The sequence below is a fragment of the Dipteris shenzhenensis genome, chromosome 9, assembly GCF_047967505.1.
Source record: "Dipteris shenzhenensis isolate YYH24624 ecotype China chromosome 9, Dip_SZ_1.0, whole genome shotgun sequence".
Lineage (NCBI taxonomy): Eukaryota > Viridiplantae > Streptophyta > Polypodiopsida > Gleicheniales > Dipteridaceae > Dipteris > Dipteris shenzhenensis.
The window spans coordinates 46,455,238-46,465,702 of NC_141604.1; the positions used below are offsets into that span (position 1 = coordinate 46,455,238).

The 10,465-nt window shown below is 48.3% G+C and overlaps 1 protein-coding gene across 1 annotated transcript in view; it reads left to right on the forward strand.

The window, feature by feature from the left end:
- FANCM (DEAD/DEAH box RNA helicase family protein) overlaps positions 1-10,002 on the forward strand; it is a 152,100-nt gene extending 142,098 nt beyond the window's left edge. The window contains exon 23 of the mRNA XM_087378925.1: positions 8,003-10,002. Within this exon, the coding sequence (XP_087235051.1) occupies positions 8,003-8,630 (628 nt within the window). The 3' untranslated portion in view covers positions 8,631-10,002. The remainder of the gene's footprint in view (positions 1-8,002) is intronic.
- Positions 10,003-10,465: the final 463 nt, after the last annotated feature.

The following is a 10,465-nucleotide window of genomic DNA, read 5'->3' on the forward strand; positions in this document are numbered from 1 at the left end:
CTCCTTCTTCCGTTGTTGGTTCCGTTGAGAGCACCCTTAGTTAACTCGAAATCATATGTAGCAATAAGACCTTGACATGGCGAAGAAAACATGCCTCGTCATAGATGGAGATAATCTATAGACATAGGGTTTGTAGGGATTTCACGTTCAGAAGCATGAAGATGGATTTTCACTCAGCCACCTCACTCTGATCATCGTCGTTTGCAGCACCTTTTTGCAAATCTCGTGTTTTCAGATGGTTGTCAATGGAGCTTGCGGGTCGTTCTTGTTTTTTTAAATAGTTTTTGTTGAAGTTGTGCCACCAACCAAAAAGTTGATTTTGCATTCGGCTGCTCTGCTCACTGTTGCTTCGCCTTCTTCTCTCCCACTTGTCACTACTAGCTTCTTCCTTCGCTGCCTCTCCCCTCTCTTTGTCTGTACTATTTTGTATTGTAACCATACAACTTAGACAAATGCTCGTACATGCTTTCTGCTCCTCTGCTCCGCCTGCACTCTACCCCTCTTCTCTTTTCGTCTCTCTCTCTCCGTCCGTCCCCCGCTCAGCCCCCCGCTCAGCCCCTCCCTCACCCGCTCAGCCCCCCCGCTCACCCCTCGCTCAGCCTCCCTCACCCGCTCAGCCTCTCCCTCACCCGCTCAGCCCCTCCTCTCACCCCTTGCACCCCTCCTCTCACCCCTCCGCTGCCCCCCCGCTCACCCCTTGGAACCCCCCCCTTCACCCCTCCGCTCAGCCCCCGCAGCCCCCCCGCTCACCCCCTCCCTCAACCCTCCCGCTCACCCCCTCGGTCAACCCCCCCGCCGACCCCCCCGCGCCCCTCCTCTCACCCCCTCGCCCCCCCTCGCACTTGCAGCCCCGACCCCCCCCCGGCCCCCCCCCTTTAAAAAAAAAAATAAAAAAAAATAAAAAATTAAAAATAAAAACTTTTCTTTTTTAATTTTAAATCTCTCTTCTCTTTGTCTCTCTCTCTCTCTCTCTCTCTCTCTCTCATCGCACATTGGCAGCGCTCGCCATCTCCCGCTTTTCAATGTTGCCAGTTTCCCGTAATTAAACATGGCCGACACCGTCGAGCATGTTACAGAAGCAGCAACAGCAGCAACATCAATGGCCGCCACGACCGATATGCTGCACTATAGTAGAAGAGGACTTGCATCTTCTTCAAAGGACAGCGCAGTGCCTGCACTTGCCGCACTCCCAGTCGCAGGTACACCGGTTTCAGCTCCACTATCTCATCTTCCGCCCAGCGCAGTGCCCGCACTTGCCGCACTCCCAGTCGCAGGTACACCGGTTTCAGCTCCATTATCTCATCTTCCGCCCATAGCTACTTTGTACCCGCATTTTTTTCACCTCTCCCCTCTCAGGTTCCTTCTTCTCCTACCCCTTCTCCACCCTTTTTGCTCCCCCTCTCATAGCCCTCTGTCACCTCTTCCCCCCCTTTGTTGCCTATTTTACCTACTTTGCCAGAGGCTCCCTCCTGCTCATCCTCTCTACAGACTTTACCCATCCCCTCCTCTCCATCCCCGGTACCCGCTTTCTCTCCCCCTTTGTAGCCTTCTCCTTCATCCCCGCTACCCACCTTACCGGTTTCCCCCCTTTCTCCCTTTCTTTCTCCTTCCATGCCTTGTGCTGTTTGTCCTTGCCGCCACATCCTACCAGAGCTTGAGCACTTTGAGACCCACCTCCGAGCTGCCCTTCAGATGCTTCACAGGAAGGACGAGACCATTTCTCTACTTACAGCTCAGGTTGCATCTCTTGCTGATCGAGTGACACAGCAGGATCGGGAGATCTTGTCTATTAGGACAGATCTTCAAGTCTTACAGGCGACTCATAGGACTCTTGCTGGAGAGATTCATGGACACACAGAGCGAGTGCAGCAGATCGAGACTCGCGTTCAGCACATAGACACATCTCCCACTACAGCAGTAGCAGCAGTTGAGGAGCGTTTGATCTCCCTTCAGCAGACAGAGGTCCAGAGAGCCACAGAGTGGGTGGATGTCGTCTGCCGTCAGCCATCACAGCCTCAGAGATCGACTGTATCAGCTACATTGGCCGAGTCACAGCAGAGGGCCACAAAGGCCCTCAACATTCGCATTCGTGGTATCTTGCCCTCGGCGACAGAGTGCACGATGACACAGGCTGTGACCTTTGTCTCTCAGACACTGGGAGTACAGGATCATGGCATAGTAGGATCATATAGAGTCGGGAGGGATCGAACTAGAGAGCAGCCCCTCATTATCAGATTCAGAGATGCCTAGGCACGTCTAGCTGCCCTCAGGAGGAGAGGGACACTCAGAGACCACCCATAGATTTCCATGGACGAGGATCTGACTCAGATACAGGTTGAGGAGCGCAAGGCGCTCATGCCTCAGAGAGATGCAGCCCGAGCTCAGGGCAAGTGGGCAGTGATCAGGGATGGCAGACTCATCACAGGCACTTTGAGGTGTGCTCCCACAGTGCTTAGAGATGACAGACCAGCAGATATAGCCCCACCTCCACCTCCTGCTACGACCGCTTGATGGGACAGGGCCCATGGGACACACCACCCATCAGATAGTCTACGCATCGCTGTATGGAACTGCAATGGTTCTTTTACAGCACAGCCAGGCAATCTACGGGGGGCATTCTTTGGGAGAGATATCATCTTTTTCACGGAGACACACGAGAGTCCAGAGAGACCTTTGCCACGAGTGACAGGGTATACATGGAGATCTGCCTTCAGGCAGCACACCCGAACATTTGGAGTGAGAGGATCTGGAGGAGTGGCCATTTTGTACAGAGAGCATCTCGATCGGATCATCACAGTGGAGAGAGCGGATTCACATGCCCGATTCTTGTGGGTACGCATCTGACGCAGAGCCCCTCAGCGAGATCTTTTTATTGCAGTTTGCTACTTCCCCCCGGCGCAGTCGATCTATTCTTCCACTGGACCAGGCCAGTCCATATTTGAGGATCTCTCAGCGGACATTGCAGATTTTTCACATCGCGGAGAAGTCATCCTTTTAGGAGACTTCAACGCGAGGACCTCAGACAGACAGGCCCTCACTTATGACTTCATGGAGGATCCGGTCATACTCCCAGCATTTCACGATGATAGCCTCTGTCGGACTTCATCAGACTGCACAGTACAGCCCACAGATCAGGGACGTCAGTTACTGGATCTCCTCACCTCGCACAGTATGGTCATTTATAACGGCTTGTCCAGGTGGCCACAGTCTTCCATGCCTACATTCTCTTCTGCTTCTGGGCGTGGTACTAGCGTGATCGACTACATCATAGGTTCCCCGACTCTAGTCCCTTCCATCCATAGCCTTACTAGTAGCCCCTTCATGCCCTCTGCCGACCATGCACTCATCCACTTTACTTTGACTAATGTCTCCCATGACCCACCCCCCCCCCTCGTTATCATGACCGCCAACCCTATTACGAGGTTCATTTCGACCACCAGTTCGATGATGTATATAGCCAGAACCTCAGCCGCCTACTCCGTCCTCATCTATTAGATGCTCTATCATCCACGCAGGACCGGTAGGAACTTGTACATACTTCACTCGTTTCTGCCGCTCACATGTCGTTCCCTGCCACATGTCATTCGTCTAGTCCCCCACCGGTTGGTCTTGTTCCTTGCAACGGTTGGTATGACGAGGAGTGTAAGGAACTCCGCAGGAAACTTCACCTTGAGACCAAGGAGAAGTCTCCCTTCCTTGTCGAAACCAAGAGAGACTACAAGTGGTTGGTTAGGCGCAAGAAACGCCAATTTCTAGCCCGGAATGAGGAGGAGCTGAGAAGCTTGCTTTTCAGCTGTGACTCCAAGGAATTCTGGAGAAAATTCCTCCGCTCGAAGTCTCAGAGCCCCCTCACAGATCCACGTGTCTGGTCTGCATACACTTCAGCTCTATACGATGTTCCAGATCAGCCAGCCATCGATTTATCCCATTCCCCTAGACCAGCTTCATCTAGTCTCTTCACACCAGAGAGTGTCCATGCAGCAGTCCACCGATTGAAGAACGGGAGAGCTAAGGATCATGATGGATTGCAAGCGGAGTATGTAATCCATGGGATTGATGCCTTAGATTTTGTTCTTTCCCGTCTCTTCAATGAGTCTGTTTGTACAGGCCTACCAGAGTCCTGGTTAGGCAATACCATAGTACCTATCCACAAGTCGGGGGACCCTATGGAGCCGTCGAATCACAGGACCATCATGATTGGCCACGTTATGGCCAAGATCTATGCATCAGTTTTGGAAAGCTGTATAAATGACCATGCCGAGATGACAGGACTCAGAGCCAGAGGGCAGGCTGGATTTCGCAGGGATCATTTGACACTTGAGCACATCCTCACACTCAGGGCACTGGTAGAGGAGGCGAAGTCACGAAGGCAACGGCTTTATTGTTGCTTCGTGGACTTCAGGAAGGCATTTGACACAATTCCGCGATTCAGATTGTTTCAGAGGATTCGCCAGATGGGCTTCAGTGGAGAGATACAGTGGGCTATCATGGCTTTGTATGAGAGGGTCACTGGTCGGGTTCGGACACGTGAGGGGCTCTCAGAGGAGGTATGCAACGATTGGGGTGAAGCAGGGTTGCCCGCTCTCTCCTACTCTCTTTGGATTATATATTGATGAGCTAGAGATGTTTATACAGATGACAGGCGGTGTGGGCTCTACTCTCTGGGGATCCTCCATTCCTATCCTCCTGTATGCGGACGATGTGGTTCTCATTTTCTCTACTGCTCAGGGCCTCAAGGCACATATTGAGGCACTCCACAGGTTTTGCCAGGACAGGGGGTTGACCGTAAACCTTGGCAAGACCAAGGTTATGGTTTTCAACACCTCTGATCGTATTTATAGCACGGATGAGTTTTGCTTCACATATGACGGACAACCCATTGAGCTTGTTAGAGAGTACACTTATTTGGGGGTAGTTTTCAGGGGACCGGTTTTCACCATGACATATGCAGCACGAGATAGGATTAGTAAAGGGTATGCTTCGTCAGTGTTTTCAGTCCCACTTTCAGCATCCCGATACGAAATCCTTGCTTTTTGATACATTGGTGAGACCAGCTGCGATGTATGCAGCTCCTTTCTGGGCAGGAGACCTCGGCGCTGCAGATTGGAGACGAGTAGAGAGGTTACAGATCATCATCATGTTCTCTCGGCTCATTAGGGCCAAGGCTACAGTTCCGCACGAGATCATGCTAGTAGAGTTTGGAGCTACTCCCCTTGCATTGGATGCAGCGTTTCAGTCGGTCATGTATTTGCATAGGGTTAGGGAGTTTGGAGACTCAGCATTAGGCAGAGCTCGGTTGCCATGGTTAGCACTTGCATCTTCTATGGAGTTGGCACGATCTGGGGCCCGATACTGCTGGTACTTCAGACTCACTAGGTGGCTCACATCTCTTGGACTAGACATGGATAGACTGCCTCCCTTCCGATACAGCATAGATGCCCCTCATCTCGAGTTGACTCGCCACGCTCTTAGCCAGGTCACGAGAGCAGACTTGCTGCAGCTTCATACGTATCGCACTTGGATTTATCCCACGCAGCTTCCGACGAAGATGGCCACATATCGTGACCACTTCCTTCGGATCTCAGAGGATGGATTTGTCATTCCACCAGGCTATACAGGTATCCACATGTCCCACTCACTGAGGATTGCCCTTGGCCAGCTTAGAGTCTCTTCGCATCAGCTCGAGATAGAGGCTGGTAGGATGCGACGCATGGAGGATGGACGGCGACCAGGCCGAGAGACCAGGATCTGCCCTTGTTGCACCATGGGAGAGGTGGAGTCAGAGGAGCACTTCATTTGCAGATGCCCGCTATATTATAAGCTCAGAGGTAGATTCCACTGTCTCTTCACGGATGGCTTTGGACCTCTCTCACGAGTGATGGACTACGAGGATCAGCATTGCCTAGCTCTTTATGTCAAGGAGGCCACTATGCTTCGACGAGACTACCTCAGAGACCATCAGCACAGACGGGAGCGTGATAGAGCCCAGCCTGATAGAGCTCAGGCACACGCTATACCAGAGGACAGAGACCAGGAGGAGCACGAGGAGGTCAGAGCTCACATAGGACACATGCCTCCACCCTGTGGATGTACATATGAGATGGTTTGTAGACGCCGCAGGATCTTGTTACATAGGGGACGTACTCGCCGCTTCATCTGCAGAAGATCCAGGATGATGGCAGCTTTTCGGAGGAGACTTACTCATGGAGATCTCGCCCCACCAGCCGCTCACCTCACCTTTGCTCAGATTTGTACTCTCATAGCAGGAGGCAGAGTCGATGGACAGGATTTCCAGTATTATTTTGGTTCTCAGACTCCGTGACACCTGGACTTGTATCTTTGCATTGGCATATTGTACTCATCCCCCCATTTTGCACCCGGGGGCGGTTTCCTTGCATCTAGTTTACTTTGTATTTAGGCTCAGATTTGACATTATGTACTTTCACTTGCATTGTATTGCGTAGCACTTAGATGATATTCGACGATGCCTCTTCTTTGTGGCACGTTGATTTTGTGCTATCTTGTATGCAGAGTTCTTGATGTCCCATGGGCCCATTTTGGCCTTTAGTGGACAATAATACACTTTCTTTCTTTCTTTCTTTCTCTCTCTCTCTCTCTCTCTCTCGTGATCATGGAACCATGGGCCACATTCTCAAGCTCAGATGTATGATCGAGGAGGCGAGGGCACGGAAGCAGAGGGTTTATTGTTGCTTTGGGGATTTCCGCAAGGCATTTGATACGGTTCCGAGAGCCCACCTCATACGGCGCCTACAAGATTTGGGTTACGACCAGGAGATCATTTGGGCTGTCATGGCACTTTATGAGAGAGTTTCAGGGAGAGTCCGGGCAAGATCTAGGTAGATATATAAGATCATTAGCACTATCGGGGTCAAACAAGGGTGTCCATTATCACCTACCCGGTTTGGCCTATACATTGACGAGCTTGAGACAGTGATGTAGACACAGGGGGGGTAGTTTGCTTCCTTGCGGGCACGTTGATCCGGATATTGCTTTATGCAGATGACGTGGCTCTCTTGTCTTCCTCAGCAGATGGGCTTTAGAGACACCTTGACGCACTAAAGTCCTTTTGTGAGTCTCATGATTTAAAGGTCAACTTGGGCAAAACCAAGGTTATGATCTTCAATACATCTCGAGCCGTCATGCGCCAAGAGCAGTTCACATTTGATGGGTCACTTGTTGAGGTGGTTTCATCATACACTTATCTTGGGGTCGTCTTTTTCGGACCCACCTTCACTATGAGACCCGTGATGTAGGCACGCTTGAGTAGAGGATATGCTTCATTGGCTAGACTAGAGAGGCAGTGCTTCCGCTCTCACTTTTAGGGTCCACGCATCAAAGGGTTGCTTTTTGACTCCTTGGTCCGTCCAGCGGGAATGTATGGCAGTCCATGCTGGGGGCCAGACTTGTCAGATACAGAGTGCGCCAGGGTGGAGCAGCTACAGGTTCTCATGTTATCATAGAGGATCCGTGGTAAACCATCCGTTCCTCACCATATCATTCGGGCGGAGTTTGGGTCACCCCTATTACAGCTAGATGCCCTTGAGGTGGTACCTGTGGTTGAGTTTTTAGCCATGATTGTGCATACCGAAATTTCACCTTTAATTGTCTTGGTCTGCCCTTGCTTGCCTACTCTGAAGGTGCCATTTTATTGCTGAGATAGCATTGTTTTTTGGAAGACAGTAGTAAGAACTTCTAACGTCTTCCTCACTTTCTTCCAATCTTCATAATGAGTGCATAAAGCTGCTCTCACAATCTGGATCAAATAGACATCAATCTGATCCAACATTGTCCAAAAATTGTCTTTTATTTGATGGTTGCTTGAGCAATCATGAATGCGTATCATGTTTACTTTTATCGTTCATAAATTTGTCACAATACGTGTGCTCTTTCTGTTGCACAGATGTTGTCATAGTATTAGTTCAAGAAAGCTTTGTGGTAAATCCAGCTGATGTAGACTGAGTAAGGAGGTGTTGTTCTGCAGAAAATCTCTGCTTACACAATCGCCATTTGATGGAGATTTGCTTCCATGGATGGGATTTCAGCAACACAACAAGACCCCTCTTTCTATTAATCCTGATTCTTTGAGCTCACAATGCAGGCTCTCACTGACTCTGATTAGCCATGGAAGTGTTTATACAGGATCAGGTGAAAAATCTGCAGGCACATCTTGTAGCGTATTAGAAACTCCGGTTGTGGAAGGCAATGCAACAGTGTCGATCTCTTCTGATTTGAATGCAAGTCAGGTTAAAAGAGACCATAACCTTGTGAAGTATTATGGCTTAGTTGAGCCTCCAAAGAGCACACAGTCTGTAACAAAGATTCATGATAGAAAGCGAAAACTCAGCTTTCAGCAGCAAGAAGCGTCACTGGATATGCACATACCTGGAACCTTTGATGATGATGTGTTTGCAGGACTTGACCTTGATGCATTGGAGGTTGAGGCAGCTCAGAAATCACGCTCTCACCTGCACGTAATTGCTTCTCAGCCTGGATTAGCAATAGCAGTTCCACATGTGCAGACAGGAAGAGGCCAGATTGATGAGGAATGCAGAAATGATGACAAAGATTTTGAGTGTTTTCCTTCATTTAATCTTGGAATTGATTGTTAGCTGCTGGCTGTTCTTATGCAATCCTATGCATTATAGCATGCATGTATGATGGGCTCCTTGAATGTCTCTGTGCCGCCTCAACATGCTGAATTTTGTCCTGTAATTTCCATATGTTTTCAAGCATTGCGTGACATCTAAGGGCATATGTTTTGTAGTTTGACCAATACCCAGATAAAGGCAATGTTCTACATGTATGAGATGGATTCCTGCAGATGTGTGCTTCTGGGCCTGCAAAGTTATTTCAGGAAACTTCACTTGTCCTTAAGGCAATTCACAGAAGATGTGGTGGAGCGTTCATCAATACAGTGCATCATATATTGTGTGAGATGGTCCTGAACTAAGGTTTCAGTTGTAAGAAACTACTGCTAAGGGTTCTGTCCATTCTAAGATCACTCGGGGAATGTGATGGAACTGATGGGCCCAGGAAATAAACAAAGTGGCCAGAATTTGGAGCGGCTCTCAAGTACACGATTGTCCACTGTACAGAAACACACATTTCAAACTCACATTATGGGAACCCTTTTTAATACACAGGTTGAACCATTCAAAATACGAGCAATATAGCAGGCATTGAGGGTATGGGACTTTCAAGGCACTCAGGTTTATAGTTATCAGATGTATAGTAGATTTATTGGAGCATCATGGTGGATGTCTCTGGGAGATTCTTGTCAGCTCTATCCATATTTTCCTCCAGATATAAACGAGTTAAAGTTTGATGCATTCTTCCCAAGAATATAAGATCTTCCAACTGTATAGTGCTGCCCAGCAAGATTAATGTGACGGAAGTTGAAGTTCAGTATGCTCAGTTTTCATATCTATAGGGCATCTGCTCTGGTTTGCTACCAGGTCAGGATACTCAAGACTTTTTTCTTGGAACTTTGACTGCCCCAAGTTGTGGTCTGAGACATCTTTATCCCTTGAGGAAGGATTCCAAAAGGGTAGTTTATTTTTGTGGATTGAGTTTCAAATTGTACAGTGGCATTTTGGAAGATTAAGAAAAGAACCTGAAGATTTGGGGTTTTTGATACATCGAGGTCATGCAGGCACTTTTATTCCTGATGCAGACACAGGCATAGAGGAATATAGCTTAAAAGTACATAAATGGCTTGTGTCCTAAGAAAGCTCTCAGATGAAGTCATATCATGAGAGAGTACAAGATATTATCACAGCTTTTTGGATTTATCACGGTGCATGAAAGGTTTTCCTACTGCAAGTTCGGGATAGGAGTATGAAGAGCCTTTTAAAAGGGCAAAGGACACATGTTTGTATCAGATAAAAATATGAATATGGATGTCCTTCCTGAGATAAGATTCTTTTCAAGTGCGATGTTGTCTTGCACATGAACTCGCAATGAAGGACATTTTCAACATTGTAAGATACCAAAGTCTCTAATATCTAACCAAACTGCACAAGTGACCAAAAAGATGTAGAGTGGTACATTGCCTTGAAACTTAACAAATTCACAAGCATTTTAACTAATTCTCAATGTGGTGTGAATATTCTTCTTGTGTAAGGTTTTGTTACTTGAGTACAGTTTTTTTTTTTTTTTGGGGGGGGGGGGGGGGGGGGGGGGGGGGTTGAGAATGTTGTAGCTTTATATTAAAGAATCACTATCCCAAAATGGGATGTGGAAAAATACATCATGAGAAGATCTCAGTATAAGACAGGTACACATCATGATCTATGTACTTAGTTTGCAAGCAATCCCAAAGAGCCAGAAGAACTTTCCAAAGGTAGCATTTGGAAAGTGAGCTCACAAATGCTACCCAAGTTACATTACAAAATCATGAGTATGGGAGCAATGCCAAAGTCTTTCGTGGAGCCAAACATCTGCA